The 19,904-nt window shown below is 54.4% G+C and overlaps 3 protein-coding genes across 4 annotated transcripts; 2 read left to right on the forward strand and 1 right to left on the reverse strand.

Annotated features, from left to right (window-relative positions):
• The first annotated feature begins 121 nt into the window (after nucleotides 1-121).
• On the forward strand, nucleotides 122-10,043 carry SKIC2 (SKI2 subunit of superkiller complex). The gene is made up of 28 exons (XM_060109193.1): nucleotides 122-186; nucleotides 264-367; nucleotides 1,211-1,320; nucleotides 1,420-1,537; nucleotides 1,629-1,743; nucleotides 1,848-1,922; nucleotides 2,219-2,272; nucleotides 2,375-2,565; nucleotides 2,734-2,862; nucleotides 3,081-3,226; nucleotides 3,553-3,699; nucleotides 3,831-3,915; nucleotides 4,096-4,202; nucleotides 4,538-4,684; nucleotides 4,759-4,855; nucleotides 5,041-5,253; nucleotides 5,336-5,446; nucleotides 6,534-6,764; nucleotides 7,119-7,256; nucleotides 7,407-7,544; nucleotides 7,685-7,789; nucleotides 8,123-8,270; nucleotides 8,366-8,492; nucleotides 8,600-8,810; nucleotides 8,961-9,071; nucleotides 9,148-9,366; nucleotides 9,556-9,696; nucleotides 9,792-10,043. The coding sequence occupies exons 1-28, from the start codon at nucleotides 165-167 to the stop codon at nucleotides 9,990-9,992; spliced, it is 3,741 nt and encodes a 1,246-aa protein (XP_059965176.1). The 5' UTR covers nucleotides 122-164; the 3' UTR covers nucleotides 9,993-10,043.
• A 46-nt stretch (nucleotides 10,044-10,089) lies between these two features.
• On the reverse strand, nucleotides 10,090-12,427 carry DXO (decapping exoribonuclease). Its single transcript, XM_060109194.1, has 7 exons — nucleotides 12,205-12,427; nucleotides 11,595-11,996; nucleotides 11,196-11,431; nucleotides 10,888-11,107; nucleotides 10,629-10,764; nucleotides 10,386-10,480; nucleotides 10,090-10,300 (listed from the first exon to the last, which is right to left on the reverse strand). Exons 2-7 carry the CDS (start codon nucleotides 11,948-11,950, stop codon nucleotides 10,150-10,152), a joined length of 1,194 nt encoding a protein of 397 aa, XP_059965177.1. The 5' UTR covers nucleotides 11,951-11,996; nucleotides 12,205-12,427; the 3' UTR covers nucleotides 10,090-10,149.
• A 200-nt stretch (nucleotides 12,428-12,627) lies between these two features.
• Nucleotides 12,628-19,032, forward strand: STK19 (serine/threonine kinase 19). 2 transcript variants are annotated; one of them, XM_060109593.1, is made up of 7 exons: nucleotides 12,629-12,813; nucleotides 12,971-13,107; nucleotides 16,662-16,757; nucleotides 17,049-17,188; nucleotides 18,040-18,137; nucleotides 18,249-18,396; nucleotides 18,600-19,032. In XM_060109593.1, exons 1-7 carry the CDS (start codon nucleotides 12,714-12,716, stop codon nucleotides 18,643-18,645), a joined length of 765 nt encoding a protein of 254 aa, XP_059965576.1. In that variant the 5' UTR covers nucleotides 12,629-12,713; the 3' UTR covers nucleotides 18,646-19,032. The 2 variants fall into 2 exon arrangements, with proteins under 2 accessions (XP_059965577.1, XP_059965576.1); XM_060109594.1 differs by lacking the exon at nucleotides 16,662-16,757 and having other exon boundaries at nucleotides 12,628-12,813.
• The last annotated feature ends 872 nt before the right edge of the window (nucleotides 19,033-19,904 follow it).

A 19,904-nucleotide genomic window follows, 5' to 3' on the forward strand; every position in this document is an offset into this window, starting at 1 on the left:
CCGCGGCGCACACACTTCCGCCCGGCATCCCACCAGTTTGGGCCCGCCCCTCGGTAGCGCTCATCCCCGCCCCCGGAGGGGTTGTGCCGGAAGTCGTTTCTACTTCCGCCGTTTCGGCTCCTCCCTACACTTCCGGGCTGCCGGGTAGCTGCCGAGGCTCCAGGATGATGGAGACGGAGCGAATCGGTGAGGGGCAGGGGGTGGAAAGGAGGAGTAGACAGGGAATGACCCTTGACCCCTGACCTGTGACCTTTCCCCCGTAGTGCTACCTCCCCCAGATCCTCTGGACCTGCCCCTTCGGGCAGTGGAGCTGGGATGCACAGGGCGTTGGGAGCTGCTGAATGTGCCTGGGGCTCCAGAGAGTACCGTGAGTGACTTTTGCCCCCAACCTTGATCCTCACTGAACTTAAAACCTCCTTCACCCTCCTCACAGTAGGATCTAACTTGACCCGGCTCTCCTGTCTCTGGACGCCTGTCATCCGGGCCTAGACTGGTGCTGGACAGACTCCCAACCCAGTGGACCTGCTGTGGGTCAGAGCCCATGGGAGGACAGAGCTGGAAGCCCTGAGGATACCTTAACTCTGAGAACTGCTCTTTCAAATGTGTCTTTTCTCCTTGGAGTCTTGTTCTCTCTCCAGGGCACTTGTTGGTGGCTGAGATGCTAGCCTTTGAGCACCTGGCTCTTCATCCTTAGGTCTGGGACCCCTTTTCCTAAAACTAGTGATTCTGAAATATCAGTGTGCCTCATGATTAGTCGGGGACCTTTTTCATTTTTTATTTTTTTATTGGAATATAATTGCTTTACAATGTTGGGTTAGTTTCTGCTGTACCACGAAGTGAATCAGCTATATGTATACATATAACCCCTCCCTCTTGGACCTCTCTCCCATCCCTCCCCCATTACGCTCATCTAGGTCATCACAGAGCACCGAGCTGAGTGGGGGAGCTTTTTTAAAATACAAATTCTTAGGTCCATAGGTTCTGAAATCCAAAGTCTGTATTATTAACCAGCACCCCAGGTAATTCAGTTGCAGGCCGTTTGTCCTGTAAAGCAGAACCACCTTTGGAAAATAGTCCTTCAGCCTGACTGTCCTAGTCTCTCTGGGACATCTCCCATTTCTGATCGAAGTATGAATCCTATCACCTTCTCTTTGCTCTGTGTCTTACTCTCTTCTCTTACCTTATGTGTCTCATCTTGCCCTTGTTCCAGCTTCCCCACGGCCTCCCTCCCTGTGCCCCAGATCTGCAGCAAGAAGCAGAGCAGTTGTTTCTGTCATCTCCAGCCTGGCTGCCTCTGCACGGTGTGGAGCACTCAGCCCGGTGAGGGGTCTAGAGGGGCCTGGACTAGGGAGATGGGTCCCTGAAGAAAGCTGGGAGAGAGGAGAAAGAAGACCTGAATATTACTTTCCTTCTGTCCAGAAAATGGCAGAGGAAGATGGATCCTTGGTCTCTCCTGGCCACACTGGGGGCCCCAGTTCCCTCCGATCTACAGGCCCAAAGACACCCAACCACAGGCCAGATACTAGGCTACAAGGAGGTAAGAGGTCACGGGCCACAGGAAGCAGGGTTGGGAAAAGGGGAGTCAGAGGCAAACTCAGCCTCACTGGTGCTCTGATCTCTTGCGTCAGGTCCTGCTAGAGAATACAAACCTGTCGGCCACGACCTCCTTGTCTCTTCGCCGGCCACCCGGGCCCATCTCCCAGTCCCTGTGGGGGAATCCAACACAGTACCCTTTCTGGCCAGGTGACGCTTGTGGAAATGGGATGGTAGGGAAGGAAGCCCTTAGTCTCCACCCCTCCTGTGTCACTCCCACCCCATGAATCCCTGTTTGTTCAACCTCTCCCCAGGTGGAATGGATGAGCCCACCATAACAGATCTGAGCACTCGGGAGGAGGCTGAGGAGGAGATAGACTTTGAGAAAGGTGAGGTGGTGCCAGGATGGACCCTTGGGAGGTAGGGCTCTGAGCCTGGGCCCTGAGGAAGAGGGGCCCGGGCCTGTCACTGGGTCCTTGCTAGCTCTTGCATTTCTCTGAGCAAATTAGGAAAAGGTACCCCTTCCATAACAACCTTTACTGTCATCTGTTGGAAAACTGTCACGATAAATATTCGCAACTGCAACGTCTATGCTGTGAAGGACATCCTTTAGGTCAATGTACCATGTGACTTACACAGCGGTGTGCAGGAGCCCAGATTCTCTCTCTCTGTCCCTGTCCTCCAGATCTTCTTACTGTTGCACCTGGCTTCAAGAAAGGCGTGGACTTCGCACCAGAGGGTGAGTTTTAGTTTTGAGATGGGGGCATAGGGGAAGTGGTGCCCTTCTTCTTCAGAGCAGAGGTGCACACGACCAGGCCTCCGTTTTCGCCTTGCTCCTCAGATCACCCAGCTCCAGCTCCCGGCTTGCTCAGCCTCAGCCGTCTGCTGGAGCCCCTGGATTTGGGTGGGGGCGATGAGGATGAGAGTGAGGCAGTGGGACAACCAGGCGGTCCCAGACGGGACACTGTTTCGGCCTCTCCCTGCAGTGCTCCCCTGGCCCGAGCAAGCAGCTTGGAGAACCTAGTGTTGCAGGTTGGTGGTTCTGGGCGGTTGGGGCAGGAAAGAAGGGTCTTGTCACAGACAGGGTGGGCTGGCCTGGTTGGGTCCAAGGGGAAGACTGGAGCATCTTTTGGGAGGAGTGGTAACAGAGAGCTTTCTGACTGTTATCTTTATTGACCCTACACCCCTTTCCCCTTCCAGGAAGCGTCCACAGCTGTAGCTCCCCCAGAGCCTCCCAAGCCCCCCCCTCAGGAGCAGTGGGCCGTTCCCGTGGATGTCACCTCCCCTGTCGATGATTTCTACCGACTCATTCCCCAGCCAGCCTTCCGGGTAATGTGGCCCAGTCCTCACATGCTCCCCCACCTCCTCCCAGCGCACTCCCTGTCTCCTCTCTCCACCAGAGGCCAGATGCCTTCAGGCCAGCTTGGACCTCAGTCCCAGACTTGCCTCACTCTGGCCTTCTCCCTGCTGCCCTGAATGTCCCATGAGCTGGAGGCAGGAAGACCCCTCTCCCTTCTCCAGCCCCCATCTATTTCTCTCTCCCACAGTGGGCGTTTGAGCCAGATGTGTTTCAGAAACAGGCCATCCTACACTTGGAACGGCATGACTCGGTCTTTGTCGCGGCTCACACGTCCGCGGGCAAGACGGTTGTGGCTGAATACGCCATTGCCCTTGCCCAGAAACACATGACGCGGTACAGTCCCGTCCCCAGCTTCCCCTTTACCAGCCCCGTTCTCTCCTGCAACCTTTCTAAGTCTCATCTCTTCTCCACCTCCCTACTTCATCCTTTAGATGAGAGTTTTGGGGGAGAAACTGAGGCAGGGGTCCAGGGGGAAATGAGAAAGTGTGGGGAGTTTAGTTAGTTTCGGAAGGGCTCGGGGGACAGAATTTTTCCTGGGTAACTCCATGAAGGGGAACATGAGGGAAGTTAGGGTGAAGGGGGTGCCTGAGCTCTGTGGCAGGCTTCTGGGACCACGAGTCAGTGTGGAGGGACCGGCTGACTCCATGCTCTTCTCCCAGCACCATCTATACTTCGCCCATCAAGGCTCTGAGCAACCAGAAGTTCCGGGACTTCCGAAACACATTTGGGGACGTGGGACTTCTCACCGGGGACGTGCAGCTGCACCCAGAGGCCTCTTGCCTCATTATGACAACAGAGATCCTTCGGTGAGAGATGGGCACTCAACACGGGTGGATTTTGGGTCAGGAAGGTGAGGCTGCTCTGGAGAGCACGTTGGCTGAGTTGAGGGTAGAGACAGGAGCCACTGGGAAGTCAGCCTTGGGTCTCTTTCTTCCAGCTCCATGCTATACAGTGGCTCAGATGTCATCCGAGACCTGGAGTGGGTCATCTTTGACGAGGTTCACTACATCAACGATGCTGAGGTAGGGGGACGGGGCCCCCAGATCCTGGCAGTCCTGGCCTGTGGGGCTGCTTCAGCAGCTCCCCTATTCCACACAGCCCGCGAACCGCACTGCCTCCTCTGCCCCGACACGGAACCCTGTGCCACTTCCTAGGGGCAGAAGGGCAGCCCCCCCTGAGCTGTCTTCCCTCCCTGTGCGCAGCGCGGGGTCGTGTGGGAGGAGGTGCTCATCATGCTCCCTGACCACGTCTCCATCATCCTCCTGAGTGCTACTGTCCCCAACGCCCTTGAGTTTGCTGACTGGATTGGGTGAGACGTGTGTCCTGGGGTGCTTGGGTGAAGGGGGCTGTAGCGTTCCTCAGTCGGGGCGGGGGGCATAGACTATCACAGCAGGGAGAGTGGTCAGGCCTTGGGGGTGGGGATGAGAAAGGGGTGCGGCCGGGGAACATGTCCAGCTTGGGAGGCTGAGGGATCCCACCTGGGTCCAGATCCCTTCGCAAGTTGAGAGACAGGATGACGGGGACAGCCTTCCAGTCCGGCTCCCAGAAAAGACTGGGTGAAGCCAGAGTGGGGGAAGATGGTGGGGATGTAGGTTCCTCCCTGCGCTCGCAGCCCTGATCTTCTGTCTTCTCCTCCTCACTCAGGCGGCTGAAGCGTCGCCAGATCTATGTGGTCAGCACTGTTACTCGCCCAGTCCCCCTGGAGCATTATCTCTTCACGGGGAACAGCCCCAAGACCCAGGGGGAGCTCTTCCTGTTGCTGGACTCCCGAGGCACCTTCCACACCAAGGGGTAAGCCTGAGTCGGGAAGAGTGAGGGCTGGGCCCAGCTGGGCGTGACTGATCGCTGCCCCGCCCCTGCCCCAGGTACTACGCGGCTGTGGAGGCCAAGAAGGAGCGGATGAGCAAACACGCCCAGACCTTTGGGGCCAAGCAGCCCACGCATCAGGGGGGGCCTGCACAGGTGAGAACTGGCAGGCTTTGTACCCGCCACCACCTGTTTCTCCTGTGTCCTTGCTTCCCTCATCCCCCAGGTGTTTGGAGTTGAGCTTTGAGCACTGCCCGATTTGACTCGGCTTCAGTTTCTGCCACTTCGGCCCCCACTGGTTCAGGGACTCAGTCTCCACTCCCTTCTCCCCACTTCCCCAGGACCGTGGTGTGTACCTGTCCCTCCTGGCCTCCCTCCGCACCCGTGCGCAGCTGCCTGTGGTGGTGTTCACCTTCTCCCGTGGCCGCTGTGATGAGCAGGCCTCGGGCCTCACCTCCCTTGACCTCACCACGAGCTCAGAGAAGAGTGAGATTCACCTCTTCCTGCAGCGCTGCCTCGCTCGCCTCCGAGGCTCTGACCGCCAGCTGCCCCAGGTATGGAGGGGGGACCCAGAGACTGGTGGGGATTGGGTGTTCCATGACCCCATCCCTGATCTTGGGCCTCGGCCCCCAACAGGTTCTGCACATGTCGGAACTCCTGCACCGCGGCCTGGGTGTGCACCACAGCGGCATCCTGCCCATTCTCAAGGAGATCGTGGAGATGCTTTTCAGCCGTGGCCTGGTCAAGGTGCACATGCTGGTGGGAGAGGGACTCCCCGAGGCATTCGTTGCCCGCTTAGGGGAGGGGAAAGCTTTTAGGCAGGACAGTGCAGTGGTTAAGAACTTGGGTGTGAATCCCAGCGCCACCACTTCCTCACTGTGTGACCCTGGGCAAATTACTTAAACCTCCCTGAACTGTAGATTTCACATTTTAAGATGGAGGTGTATGAGGTATGAACACGCAGTACTCAGAAGAGAAACCCAAAAAGCTAGCAAACTTATGAAAGTCATTAGTCATCAGAAGAATGCAAATTGAAATACTCGCAAGATAGGACTTTACAGTTATTAGACTGGTAAAATATAGGAAAGTGGCTAATGCCAAGTGTTGCCCAAGACGTAGGAGACTGCAGGATTACAGGAACCCTTGTACAGGTGTGGCCAGTCTGAAGTGCATCCTGGCACTCTGGAGGCAGGAATAAGTATATACATACTCTTTGTCCCTAAATTCCACTCCTGAGTGTAAATCACAATGAAATTCTCACCCTGGTCATTGAGGGAGCACGCCTGCTCTTCCTTTGTTGGCTGTAGTCTTGTGGCAGGGTGTTGGTGGTACCCCTTCACCGGGAGAGCCGGTAGGTGGATGTACAGCATGCACCCCACAACGTGTTCTGCAGCAGTTGAAGCAGTGGATTAGATATAACCACAGGAACAGGGATGGATGTTGAAAACACTACATGGAAGAAAAGAAGAAAACAGAAGGAGACATGTAATCGCCTTTACGGCAAATTGTAAATTATACACAAAACAAGACACATTTTATAAAACACATTCACACAAAAAGGTACGCGTTATATACGGCGGGATGTTTGATAGTGGGGGGATGGGAGTGGGGTATAGGGGTAAAAGGAAAGGAATAGGTAGCTAAATAAATACAACAAAGAAAACGATAGTACATACTGTAGATTTGCCTTGAGAGTTAAATGAGGTCCTGTGAGTTAACCGTCTGGGACTGTGCCTGGTGCCTTTTAAGCCTTGGCTACAAAGTGAGGTAGGCTTGGCCAGGGCTGGGCCACAGCTGCGTGTAGCCCCTTTGCTGATCCTCTCCCCCGTCCCAGGTCTTGTTTGCCACGGAGACCTTCGCCATGGGTGTAAATATGCCAGCCCGGACAGTGGTGTTTGACTCCACGCGTAAGCACGATGGCTCCACCTTCCGGGACCTGCTCCCTGGGGAGTATGTGCAGATGGCCGGCCGGGCGGGCCGGAGGGGCCTGGACCCCACAGGCACTGTCATCCTGCTCTGCAAGGGCCGTGTGCCCGAGATGGCGGACCTGCACCGCATGATGATGGTGAGCCGGGGCGGCGCGAGGCCAGCTCTGGGCACCTGCTAGATTCTGCCAACCCTCTTCCCTTCTCCCCTCTTTCTACTTTCCTTCTGCCTGGGAGAAGCCAGGGTAGGAGCGAGCAAATCCAAGGATGAGATTGGATCTTCTCTCCTCTATAGTGTTTTTCCACTGTGAATATGGAGCTAGGTGGGACCTTGGAGGGTCTATTTATTTAGTCTCACTCCCTTGTTTTGCAGAGGTGAGCGAGCAGTTTGTCTAGGGCCCCGTGGTTGCGGAGCTGGGACTAGAGCTGCTGGGAGTACAGCAGCCGAGCAGCGGGTCTCCCCTCGCCTCACTGGCTTCTTTGGCCCGGCCCAGGGGAAGCCGTCCCAGCTGCAGTCCCAGTTCCGCCTCACGTACACCATGATCCTCAACCTGCTGCGGGTGGATGCCCTCAGGGTGGAGGACATGATGAAGAGGAGCTTCTCTGAGTTTCCATCCCGCAAGGACAGTAAGGTGAGGAGGTGGGCGTGACCAGGCTGCTGTGAAGGATGTGGACGAGGGAAGCCAGGCCTGGACGAGATGGGCATCCAGAGGCCGGTGGGTGAAAGTGGAGGGTTCTGGGCCTGGAGAGCCTTGCTGCACACCCACACTGGCTTCTCCCAGGCCCATGAACAGACTCTGGCTGAACTGACCAAGCGGCTGGGGGCCTTGGAGGAGCCTGATGTAACTGGCCAACTCGTTGACCTGCCTGAGTATTATAGCTGCGGGGAGGAACTGACAGAGACCCGGAGCCTGATCCAGGTAAGTGCGTGTGAGTGTTGGGGGCAGGGGTGGCAGACAGGGAGGAAGAGGCTGTGCCAGTCTGGGTGCCCCTGAACTGAGTCCTAGTGTCTCTGTGACGCTTCCTCCCTTTCCCCTCTCTTCACGTCCCTGCCCTTCAGCAACGCATCACAGAGTCTGTGAATGGGCTGAAATCTCTCTCAGCGGGAAGGGTGGTGATCGTGAAGAATCAGAAGCATCACAACGCACTGGGTGTGATCCTTCAGGTGAGGGCAATGGGAATTTGAAGCCCAGAGGCAGGGAGGGCGGGGCGAGCCCTAGCTCCATCTTCCCCGCTTGGCGAGGGGCCCGTTGTACTCACCAGTGCTCTCATTTTTCCCTGGAGCCCTCCTTTCCATCCCATCCCCACCACTTCACGCTCACCTCCTTGTCCTTCCCCCAAGCTCTGCCCCCAGAGTCTGCTCCGATCACTTGACTTGGTTACCAGTCCATACCGGTGGGCTCTGCCTGGCTGCACCACAGTCCCTGCCTGAGGTTGGTGATCTGGTCTCTACCTTTGATGTCCACTCCTCACACTGCCCTGGCCTGGCCTCCCCTAGGTCTCCTCGAGCTCCACCAGCAGAGTATTCACGACTCTGGTCTTGTGTGATAAGCCCACGTCTGAGGACCCGCAGGAGAGGGGGCCAGCCTCCCCCGATGTGCCCTACCCAGATGACCTCGTGGGATTCAAGCTGTTCCTGCCTGAAGGTGAGAGTGGGACAGACGGCCGAGCTCCTGACAGCAGCACAGTTGGGATGCCTGGGCCCACGGCAAGGTCTGGCCCTGCTCTCCCCTTTTCACAGGGCCCTGTGACCACACTGTGGCCAAGCTGCAGCCAGGAGATGTGGCTGCCATCACCACCAAGGTGCTCCGGCTGAATGGGGAGAAGATCTTGGAGGACTTCAGCAAGAGGCAGCAACCAAAATTCAAGTCAGAGATGCTGGGGGGGGGGACCATGTGATGGGGGGTGGGGAGGCTCCCGCAGCCTGAGGAAGAGAAGCCTCTGCCCCAGGTCCCAAGAGCTGCTCCCTTCTCAGGAAGGAGCCTCCCTCTGCGGCCGCGACAACTGCTGTCCAGGAGCTACTACGTCTGGCTCAGGCCCACCCAGCAGGACCCCCTACCCTTGACCCTGTCAATGACCTGCAGCTCAAGGATGTGTCGGTGGTAGAGGCGGGGCTCCGGCTCCGGAAGCTGGAGGAGCTGATCCGGGGGGCTCAGTGTGTACACAGTCCCCGTTTCCCTGCCCAGGTAGGTCCCTGGATGCTAGCTTCCAAGCTGGGAGGGGGACTCTTCCTCTCGTCCCCTGTAGACGGGCCACCCCCATCGCAGCCCTTGTCCTCACTGCACCCCTGCCGAGGGCGAGGAGGCTAACATGCTCCTGCCGGTGGTTCCCCGTAGTACCTGAAGCTGCGGGAGCGGATGCAGATACAGAAGGAGATGGAGCGGCTGCGTTTCCTGCTGTCGGATCAGTCGCTGCTGCTGCTCCCTGAGTACCACCAGCGAGTCGAGGTGGGAGGGCAGAGATGGGGCTGGGGGGCTAGTGAGGAGGAGGTCTGCAGGCTCCCAACGCCCACCCTCCTTCCAGGTGCTCCGAACCCTGGGGTACGTAGACGAAGGGGGCACCGTGAAGCTGGCAGGGCGGGTGGCTTGTGCCCTGAGCAGCCACGAGCTGCTCCTCACTGAACTCATGTTTGACAACGCGCTGAGCGCCCTTCGGCCCGAGGAGATCGCGGCCCTGCTCTCCGGCCTGGTCTGCCAGAGCCCCGGGGACCCTAGCGATCAGCTCCCAAGCACCCTCAAACAGGTAGGGGACGCCCACCGCCGTCCCACCCTCGGCCGTGGCACTCCCAGTCCCCGCCCCCATGTATTCCCCCACGTGCCCCATCCAGCCCTGTAAGTGCCCCTAAGAGCTGGAACTGTTTCTTCCTTGATCTGGGTCTCCTTCCTGGAGTAGGAAGGCAGGGCTTACTTAACCTCTCCTCCCCATCTACAGGGGGTGGAACGTGTCCGGGCTGTGGCCAAGCGGATCGGTGAGGTGCAGATGGCCTGTGGCTTGAACCAGACAGTGGAGGAATTTGTGGGAGAGCTGAACTTTGGCCTGGTCGAGGTTGTGTACGAGTGGGCCCGGGGCATGGTGAGTAGCTGGGGTTTGGGGCTTTGTGGACAGCTGACTGGGGAGAGGCTGCCCAGGCCCTACCGTATTCAGTCCCCACCCTACTTCCCCCACAGCCCTTCTCTGAGTTGGCGGGGCTCTCAGGGACCCCCGAGGGCCTGGTGGTCCGCTGCATCCAACGCCTGGCCGAGATGTGTCGCTCGCTTCGGGGGGCGGCCCGCCTGGTGGGCGAGCCTGTGCTAGGTGCCAAGATGGAGACGGCAGCCACCCTGCTACGGAGGGACATCGTCTTTGCAGCCAGCCTCTACACCCAGTGAATGACCCCTGTGTAATAACGTAACAATAAAACAGCAAACCACCTGTGTGAACCTGAGGTGTTGGGCGGGGATGACAGCTCAAAAGACAGCAGGGAGAACCACCTAGAAATAGGCCTTTATCTGTGCACACGGAAACAGGACCGGCCCCTGCGAAGCATCAGTCCTTGGGGGAGGGTGTCTTGGGGGGTGACAGGAGGTCCTGGGTCATGGCTTCCACGTACCACGTAGGCAGGAAGGCATGGGGTGCATCTCGATGTTCAGACACTGTGACTGGGCTGCCAGGCTCCCAAGAGAAGAGGTAGACGAGCCTGCGGGGCAGATGGAGTCCCGAGTTGAGGGCCGGAGGCCGAGCTTCTGGGACCCAGGGGGGAGGGGCAGAGCTGAATGCCTCACCTGGGGTCATCCTGGACAACTGTGTTCTGGGCAAAGCTAAGGAAGGCTGCACAGAAGTTCATGCACACGGAGGGATTCCAGCCGTCACGGTCATTCTGGAGAAAGCCCAGGAGGAGGCAGAAGACTGGCAGTGAGGGCGAGGGTGGGAGAAGGGGAAGGTGGACTACAGGTCCCTGGACACTGGACCTGTGGTCTTGGCACAGAGGCGGGATACAGGTGGGAGGTGTGACAGCATTGCCTTACCCTGACGTATTCAAACATCTCCATGGTACGGAAGGTCTTGAGGGAGCAGACAAAACCCTCTGGGTTACGGAAGCCAGCAACAACATTTGGGACCCCTGGGAGGAACGACTGAGCCCACCATTTCAGGAGCTTCCGTCTGTCAGGAAAGGCAAGGGGTCAGTGGGACCCCTCCACCACCCTCCAGCCTCCTCCTCTTCCCCCAAGTCCCTTTCCCAGCTGTCAATCCTAGGCTCTCAACCTGCCCACCCCCATCCTGAACCTGTAGAAGCTCTTCCATTGGCCAGGGCTGTGCATCTCCTTGGAGGTCTTGAGCTCCACATAGCAGGTGGGGGGCTGTGTGGTTGGGGCCTGGGGGTCTATGCAGTCTACCTCCCCGGAGAAGAGCAGAGGATGGTTTCCCAGGCGGCTGCGTAGCACAGAGCAGAAGGCCACGTTGGTGTTGACCTCCCCAGAAGGATCTGTGGAGCCTCCAGGTTTGTCTGCACAAGGGGAGAAACAGCAGCAGGGCTGGAGTCTCAGTCTCTGGGGAAGGGGGAGTGGGCCACAGAGCTGGGGGGCAATTCTCACCTGCACACATGTACTGCTCGAACTTGTACCCCATGTACATAAGCTCCTGGAGGAGGGGTGGCCGGGTAAGCCTCTGAACCCGAGCAGCCGGCGTCTCTACCTCACTCAAGTACAGTGTCCCCTGGAACCGGGAGGCTGCCAGCTGCCAGCCTTCCTGCCGCTCATATGGTGTCGTCAGCAACTTTGTCAGGTGCCCCCGCCACGTCACTATGGCCCCTGCCAGCCAGCCTGGACCCCTGAGAGGGAGGAGTTACGGGCTGAAGATCTGACACAAGCATTGGCGCACACGGCTCCCCCAAAGAATAGCATAAGGGCTGACCCCACTCCCGCTCTGGCTCTCCCAATTTTAGAGGGCAGGTGTAGGTCTCTAGAGCTACTTGTGTGCTATGCTTTGCTCACCCCTCTAGCCGGCCTCGGTGCTCCAGGACCCAGCATAGCAGGTGGTCCAGCCTCTCTTGGACCTCTTCATCCCGGGGCCGGTATCGATCAGGGTATCCGTCTCTGAGGTCAAAGTTGGGGCTTTGACCATTAGTGGGAGGTGGGCAGTAGTAGCGCAAGGCTCGAGCATCTCCATGGTACTGGCGTCGTGCATCCAGGGAAAAGCAGCCCATTTCAGAAGGGCGCCGGTAGAAAGGAAATGGTCCAGCATAGAGGGAAGGGTCTGTGGGCAGTGAGCGTGCTGGGAGGAGGAGCTTGTTCCAAGGCTCAGCTACCTCTATCTTTCCGGCTCCTCTCTTGGTCCCTCTGGACTCCATGAGGTCCTGAGAGACGACGGGGAAGTTCCCTTTTTAAAGAGAAGGGCTGGAGAAGAGAGACTTCTAGTCAGGACTAAGCGAGCCTCCTGATGGCCAGGCTCTGGCTTTGAAACATGCAGGCCCCATGTCCTCAAACGGAACCATGGCCAGGTGCACATCACACCTTTTCCCTTGACCTATACCCCCACCCCCAGTTCCTCCAAACGCAGTGAGGTTAGGAAGGATGTTTGGGCTCAGATCAAGGATCTGGTTACCTCAAATCCCGCCAACCTCGACTTCCACCTTCACAGAGCTATGACGTCATGGCAGGTACGTCACATGTCGAAGAGGGACGCAAAGGTAGTCCGATCCCGACCCCCCACCACCCGCTCTCGATGACGCAATCACTCAGCGACAGTGGGCCTGTGCGCTTTACACCAGGAGGGAGATCACAGCGAGGCCACAGGGAACCCTCCGCACCTCCCAGGCCTCCCCGAACGTGAGGCTCTCAGAGGAAGCCAATCAGCAGCGGACGTGGGGCCTCAGCCAATGAGGGTGGCGCTTGTATATGCATTGGCACCGCCCCTCCCAGCAAGGGCCAAAGGGATGACAAGTTGACGCCCCTTTCGTCACCACGTCGGCCTACTAAGACCGGGCTGACTGGTCTCTAAGGAGGGACGCCCAGGGAGCCCGTGCGTCACTGCTCTGCGCCGGATGCCTATTTTCGTGTTCTCTTCCTTCAGTATCTATCTACCTCTTCCCCGCATCCACAGGATCCCGGGATATGAGCCGGAAGAGGCATCGCCTGGTCCCGGAGGCCTTCGGACAGAAGAGGCGGCGGGAAGGAGGGGATGCAGAGGCAGATCCTTTGCGGGGAGAGTCAGGTAACTATGGCAACCCCGGGGCGAGGCTAAAGACCCCCAGCTGGGAGCGGCCTCGCCTCTGGTAACGCTGTATGTTGGGACAACAGCACCCCGAGAGTCGTACCCCCGCTTCTTCCCGCCCCCGCTCACGTCTCAGGGACCCGGTCTCTCCTCCCAGGGTCTGCGCGCGCGGCAGTTGCAGAGCTAGTGCGGCTGTTCCCGCGAGTCCTGTTTGAGGATGCGCTACCGCCCATCGCGCTGAGGAGCCAAGTGTACAGCCTAGTGCCCGACCGGACGGTGGCTGACCGGCAGCTGGTGAGGGGCGTCAGAGCGACTGACCGAAAGCGCTTCCGTGCCTTGCGGGCACTTACGAGGTTCTCCCCATCACTCACTCGGTCCACCAGCTCTTCTGCCATTCAGCAAACGTTGGGTCTTTCTGGACCAGGCATTGTGCCAGGCACTGCGGTGCCAAGGAGAATGCTACAGAGAGCATGCCAAATCATGAAGGTGGAAGAGCGAAGCTTTTGGGGATACTGAGTCACCGGGCGTGGTTCGAGCCTACAGCGCTAGGAATGCAGGCAGACGTCAGATTAGGCCAGGCCTTGTACATCAGTATTTCCATCTTCCATTGAAGGCGGTGAGCTGGTAGAGAATGTTTAACAGGAGAGAGGACGGTGTTTTGCATGGATTGGAAGCAGTGAGATGAGGTAGGGAGATCATTTAGGAAGATATTGCAGCTGAGAACAGGTGAAGGCCTAAATTAAGGCAGTGTATAGGGAGGGAGAGGATGGGTGAGGAATGCGGAGAGTGGGAAGAGGGAGGAATCCAGAATAACTTTCGGATTTTCTGGATGACTGAGTAGTTGGTGGAGTGAATAGAGTAGGAGAACATTGAATTGTTGGGGGCAGATGATGTGTTTGATTTTGCCCAAGTTGAGTTGGAGGTGCTTGTGGGGAATCCAAAGGCAACTGTGCAGTAGACAGTTGGGTGAGGGTTTGGAGAATTCTGGGCCACTGATACAGAACTGGAAATCATCGAGATGTGAGTAGTTGTTCAGTCTGTGGATGTGGGTGAGATTGGTAGGAAGAGGGAGGAGAGGAGCAGTTTTTAACCTTTTCACAAACTTCAGAAGATAATGAAAGCTATGGCTCTCTCTCCAGAAAAATGCATATATGCCATATACATATATATATATGGCATATGTACAATTTGGGGGGCAGGGGATTGTTTCACAGATCCTCTGAGGCCAAAGGTTAAGGACCCCAGGTTTGCAGTGACAGATAATAGAGCCAAATTCCCAATGCTGGGAGATACCAGCATTTAAGGCAGTGTTTCTCAAAGTATGTCCTGAGTTCCACATGTACCAAATTACCTGGACTGCTTATTCAAAACTACAGGTTCCTGGGACTCTCTCAGTGCGAATGAATTAAGATCTCTTGAGGTAGGACCTTGGAATCTACATTTTAAAGCTACTGCCCCAAGTGATTCTTAATGTGCCTTAAAATTTGAGGTTCAGTGGCAGTGTTAGAACCTGTGATTCAAGGCGGTGGTCTGTGATGAGGTCAAGTAAAATAATATCCAGTTGGATTTAGCACTTGGCAACCTGTCAGGAAGAAAGAAGAGAAGAAAAGGAAGATGGAGACTAGCTCCAGTCTCTAAAGGAAGCAAGTCAGAACCACTCCTTATAGAGTATTTGTTGTTTTTAACCTATTGGTGTTAGCTTAAATTTTAGAAAAGCTTTAAAATTGCACAAAAGAAAATATAAACACACACAATTTAAATAATGTTTATAAAGCAAATACCCACTTAACCATCACCCAAGTCAGACTGTACAACACAACCAGCAACCCACATATATCGTTCTCTGATCAAAATGTCTTAAGTCCCCGGGAGGTGACATACTTGACTGGTATGATAATCATTCCCTTGGTTTTCCTTATACCATCTATATGTTTATCCATAAACAATATAGCTTAGTTACCTACTTTTGAACTTGATATAAACAAAATCATACCATATATATTTATTTACATCTTGTTTCATTAGATGAATATTTTTGAGATTCATCCAAGTTGTTACATGTAGTTATAGTTAATTCATTTTCATAGATTTCCATTTTATGAATATATCCCATTTTATGGAAGAAATTGTATTTTTTAAGAATTTGTCAGTTTCATCTAAATTTTCAAATTTATTGGCATAAAGTTTGTAATCTCATTTTATTGTCTGTAGAATCTTGAGTGATGATCCTTTTTTCATTTTTTATACTGGTTATCTGCTTTTTCTAGATTCCCCTTTCCCCCTTTTTTCTTGGTCAGTCTCACCAGGGTTTATCAGTTTTAATAGTCTTTCAAAGAATTATCGTTTAGCTTTGTTGCTTTCTCTTGCATGCATGTTTTCCATCTCATTTATGTTCCCCTTCTACTGTTGGGTTTACTTTACTTTTTTTCCCCATTAATTTTTATCCTCTATTCTTTTCTAATAGATGCATGTCAGGCTGTAGTTTCCCCCTAAGTACTGAAATATATCTATATCATCTGTCAAGTTTTGGTATACGTTTTCATTATCATTCATTTCAAAATATCTTCTAATTTCCTTTGTGACTTTTTTCTTTGACTTACTGGGTTGATTAGAAATGTATGTCTTACTTCCTAAACATTTTCTAATTACCTTGTTGTTAATGATTTCTGGCATAAATGATATTATGGCCAGAGAACATACACAGTATGATTGCAGTCATTTGAAGCTTATTGAGACATGCTTTGTGCTATACGGTCAGTTTTGCTAAATATTCTATGTATTTGAAAAGAATGTGCATTATTCAGTTCCTAATTTCTAAGTAACTAAAATTATTGAAATCTTTCATTTCCTCACTGATTACTATTTTGTCTATTCTATGAGTTTATACGAGTTGGATTAATGTACTTTTGTTATTGTGGTTTTGTTATTGGCTCTTCAAATATTTCCCATACCTTATTATCTCTTTTCTTTTTTTTTTTTTTAATTTTGTTTATTTACTTATTTTTGGCTGCGTTGGGTCTTCCTTGCTGCGTGCGGGCTTTCTCTACTTGCTGCGAGAGGGGGCTACTCTTCATTGTGGACTTCTCGTTGCGGTGGCTTCCCTTGTTGTGGAGCACGGGCTCTAGGCACGCAGGCTTCAGTAGTTGTGGCTCGAGGGCTCTAGAGTGCAGGCTCGGTAGCTGTGGTGTACGGGCTTAGTTGCTCCGCGGCATGTGGGATCTTCCCGGACCAGGGCTCGAACCCGTGTCCCCTGCATTGGCAGGCAGATTCTTAACCACCGTGCCACCAGGGAAGTCCCCCAATTACTTCTATGAGTTCTTGTTTTCACTTAGATATGATATTAGTCTGGTAATTCCTTATTACCTTGTGAACTCTTTAATGCTTAAACAATTTGTAAATATTTTATGCAGCATTTTACTTAACTTTCAGTGGGTGAGTTAGTCTTGGTATATTCCTAGAAACACAAGTCCTGGTTTATTTTTATTTGTTTTAAACATTTTATCCCATATTCCTCTCCACCTTCTCCACCCAAAATCTAGACTGTTAATCCTTGAGGGCAGGGCCCATGTCTTAATCACTATTTTATCTTAGTGTCTGCCTATGATTGGTCTTAGAAAATATGCATTGATTGTTTAACAGATAACTGATAAGGTGGGTGGGTGAAAGACTAATTGTAAGAGACTATTTGGTGATCCACTTGATTCTCTCCCCATAATTTTTCCTTAGTTTTTTAGAGAAAAAACTCCCCAATACTTGCAAACAAAATCTCCCTGCACAGAAGTGTCCAGAGTATAGCAGAGCATCTTACCCTGACACCCTTCTTTTCATTGTCATCTCTGTGGAGACAGAAGGCGCTTCAAGAGCAGGGGGAGATCAGAATCATCCAACTAGGCTTCGACTTGGACGCCCAAGGAATCATCTTCACTGAGGACTATAGGACCAGAGTGCGTGTGACTGTGTGTGTGTCATGGGGGCCAGGGGAGGGGGTGCAGGGAAATTACGGAATGGAAATAAAAAGAAGAGAGACAAGTCCCCCACCTCACATCTCACAGAGAGGGCACAGGTCTCTGGTAAGTATTGGTATGAGGGAGAGGAAGAAGAGGAAGAGGAAAGGCATGAGAGGTAGAAGGACCTGATTAGAAGGAAAAACATAGGAAGAGAAATGTTGTCTTGGGGATAGAGGTCAGTGGGGGGTGAAGGTGGGACCAGACCTTGTGTCTCATTTCTGGTTGCAGGTCCTCAAGGCTTGTGATGGCCGCCCATACGCTGGCGCAGTGCAGAAGTTTCTGGCTTCAGTACTTCCAGCCTGTAGTGACCTTAGCTTCCAGCAGGACCAAATGACACAGACCTTTGGCTTCAGGGACCCAGAAATCACGTGAGACCTGCGGGACCAACAGAATCAGGCATCTGGCCCCTCCCTACCTCCCTCCAGTCCCATCCAGCCTTGTCCTCTTTCTTTTGGTGAACCTGTTAAAAACACTGACTCTTCTTTTTAATAAAATGACCTAAATTTGTGCTCCGCCCCCAAGAGAAGAGGCCTCTCCCATCTGGGGCCTTGGAAAGAGCCCTGGACTAAAATTTAAGAGATCTGGGTGGCTAATCAAATAGAGAGAGAGGCCTGGCAGGAGCCATAAATGCCTGATGGGAATCATGCTGAGACCAAGGGAATAGGGAATGGTAGCAGCTGTGATGCCCCAAAAGCATTCACATTCAAAAGAACAACAACCGGGCAAGTGCTAAATAAAAATGTCGTTTCAGGAGGCTGGGTCTGGCTCCAGCTCCCTACTTTGTAACCCATGGTATACATGAAAGCATTTTATAAACTTTTCTTCGGTAAGATGTGGGAAGAGCTATGGTGAGGTGTGCGTAGGTACTGGCAGGAGCTCGGGAGAAAGGCCTCTGTTTCTCCCCTGGTGGTGGGACTGAGAGTGTGTCAGGGCATGTGGTCAAGGAGGGCTTCGGAGAGGAGGAGCTGTTTTAGTGAACATGTAATAATAACAGGAGAAGAAGGAGTTGGGGGTGGGGGCAGTCAGGTAGGAGAACGGAGCAAGCAAGGGCTCGGGGCACTGAGCAGCGTGGTGTGAGCAGAGAACTGCTCCAGGCTGGGCTTCTATCGTCCAGTCCCTTTGCCTGGGTGCCCAGGCTTCTGGAGACTTAGTGTCCAAACATCAGTGGGCGGGAGGAGAGAGGGTTCCCAGAGCCAACGCCTCCTCTCCCCCTTCTTAGGCAGCTGGTGAATGCCGGGGTCCTCACTGTCCGAGATGCTGGAAGTTGGTGGCTAGCCGTGCCTGGAGCTGGGAGATTCATCAAATATTTTGTTAAAGGTATCCTGTCTGTAGCTCAGGCCCGCAGCCCCTCAAGAACACTTTTTGCTGACTCCTCAGGCCTCCAGGCCTTACTCACCTTTCCCCTCTCCCGTGCCACCTCTCCTCCAGGGCGCCAGGCTGTACTCGGCATGGTCCGGAAGGCCAAGTACCGGGAGCTACTCCTTTCAGAGCTCCTGGGCCGGCGGGCACCTGCTGCGGCGCGACTCGGCCTCGCTTACCATGTGCATGACCTCATTGGGGCCCAGCTGGTGGACTGGTGAGTCTTGCCCCCCAGCCTCTGGCAGATGACAGCGTAATGACCCGAGGTTGGATTTTCTCCCCGCTCGTGCTTCATTCACTAGCAAAGCCCAGCTCCTCTCTCGTTCTCTGGAACCCGGGAACATCCTCGGCCAGATTCTGAGTCCTCCTCAGACCTTAGGCCTAGGTATCTGGCTCCAGCCTCGTCTTTCTCTTGCACAGTGTCTCCACCACTTCTGGAACCCTCCTCCGCCTGCCAGAGACATGAGGATTCTGCTCGTCGTTGCACAGCTCCCCAGAGTGGGGAGCAAGGGGCCCGGGAGTGCTGGCTGCCCTGGCTGAGACAGGGTCACCTTGGGAAGGCTTGGGAGCCAGGATGGGTGTTGGGCTCGCGTCTCTGCAGAGGGTCAGACGTGACTGCTGCTGTTTACCTGGGCTCTGACCCAGGGTGGGGTTTGGGCAGTGCTCCTCTGCCCTTTCCTGCGAGTGGAGCCAGAAACGGAGCCAAGGCCACGGCTGCTGCCTCTCGTGCAGCGAGGTGCTGCCACTATTCTGTCTTGGGGTGGGAAGGAGGGGTTTCCGGTGAGGCTGCCGGAGGAGGACAGGGTTCTTCTCCCTACGTGTTGGGTTGGAACTGCCAAATAAAGTACTTCTGCCTGTGATATTTTCTGGATGTCTTTTGTTTAATGTGACACGTGTGTTCGGGCGCCTGGTTTTGGGGGTAGAGGTAAAGCCAAAGTTGGGCCTGAGCTTTGCCTCATTGTCCAGAGATTAAAAAGGGACGCTGAGGTCAGTTCCCCCTCTGGCATGCTGAGGATGTGCCTGATCTCCGAAACCACAGAATTTCTGTTAGAGGCTTTCAAAAAGCAAAAACCTAGCATAATTCAATTTTTTTTTTTTTTTTTTTTTTTTTTTTTCTGTACGTGGGTCTCTCACTTTTGTGGCCTCTCCCGTTGCGGAGCACAGGCTCCAGACGCGCAGGCTCAGCGGCCATGGCTCACGGGCCCAGCCGCTCCATGGCGTGTGGGATCTTCCCGGACCGGGGCACGCACCCGCGTCCCCTGCATCAGCAGGCGGACTCTCAACCACTGCGCCACCAGGGAAGCCCTAGCATAGCTCAATTTTTATGGGGGTTATAGTAAGACACGAGTCTCTTAGTACCTTGTTTGGTGGGACCAACAAAGGAGCGGTGTGTCTCCAGCCGCTTGCTGAGCCACGCGGGGCCCTCCTGCACCTATGTACGTGTGTATATGCTATATGCATACACACGCCCAGATACATGCAGTAGGTGGAGGTGCCCAGGGCATTGGGATGAGAGGGGTTAACAGGGAAGGACTGAGTCTCTCTCTGGGCCATGATTTCTTCAGATTCCCTCAGAGACCCAGGTGTCCAGGGTGCCCCCCTCACAATACTGGGCCTGGGGCCAGTTGCAGTTCTTGGTTGTCACGTGGTTTCCTGGTTTAGCTGGGCCGGGGGAGGAGCAAGGTCCAGAGTCAACTCTGCTCCAAGCCCTAAGTTTACCAGAAA

The sequence above is a fragment of the Mesoplodon densirostris genome, chromosome 10 (assembly GCF_025265405.1).
Source record: "Mesoplodon densirostris isolate mMesDen1 chromosome 10, mMesDen1 primary haplotype, whole genome shotgun sequence".
Lineage (NCBI taxonomy): Eukaryota > Metazoa > Chordata > Mammalia > Artiodactyla > Ziphiidae > Mesoplodon > Mesoplodon densirostris.

Coding starts and splice junctions, on each gene's coding strand:
- SKIC2 (XM_060109193.1), top strand. CDS start 165: ATGATGGAGACGGAGCGAATCG. Junction 1,744..1,847: donor ACAGTACCCTTTCTGGCCAG/GTGACGCTTGTG, acceptor ACCTCTCCCCAG/GTGGAATGGATGAGCCCACC. Junction 2,863..3,080: donor TTCCCCAGCCAGCCTTCCGG/GTAATGTGGCCC, acceptor TCTCTCCCACAG/TGGGCGTTTGAGCCAGATGT.
- DXO (XM_060109194.1), bottom strand. CDS start 11,950: ATGGAGTCCAGAGGGACCAAGAGAGGAGCCGGAAAGATAGAGGTAGCT. Junction 11,108..11,195: donor CGAGCAGTACATGTGTGCAG/GTGAGAATTGCC, acceptor CCCCTTGTGCAG/ACAAACCTGGAGGCTCCACA. Junction 10,765..10,887: donor CAATGGAAGAGCTTCTACAG/GTTCAGGATGGG, acceptor CTTTCCTGACAG/ACGGAAGCTCCTGAAATGGT.
- STK19 (XM_060109593.1), top strand. CDS start 12,714: ATGAGCCGGAAGAGGCATCGCCTGGTCCCGGAGGCCTTCGGACAGAAG. Junction 13,108..16,661: donor CGGTGGCTGACCGGCAGCTG/GTGAGGGGCGTC, acceptor CTGTGGAGACAG/AAGGCGCTTCAAGAGCAGGG. Junction 18,138..18,248: donor CATCAAATATTTTGTTAAAG/GTATCCTGTCTG, acceptor CCTCTCCTCCAG/GGCGCCAGGCTGTACTCGGC.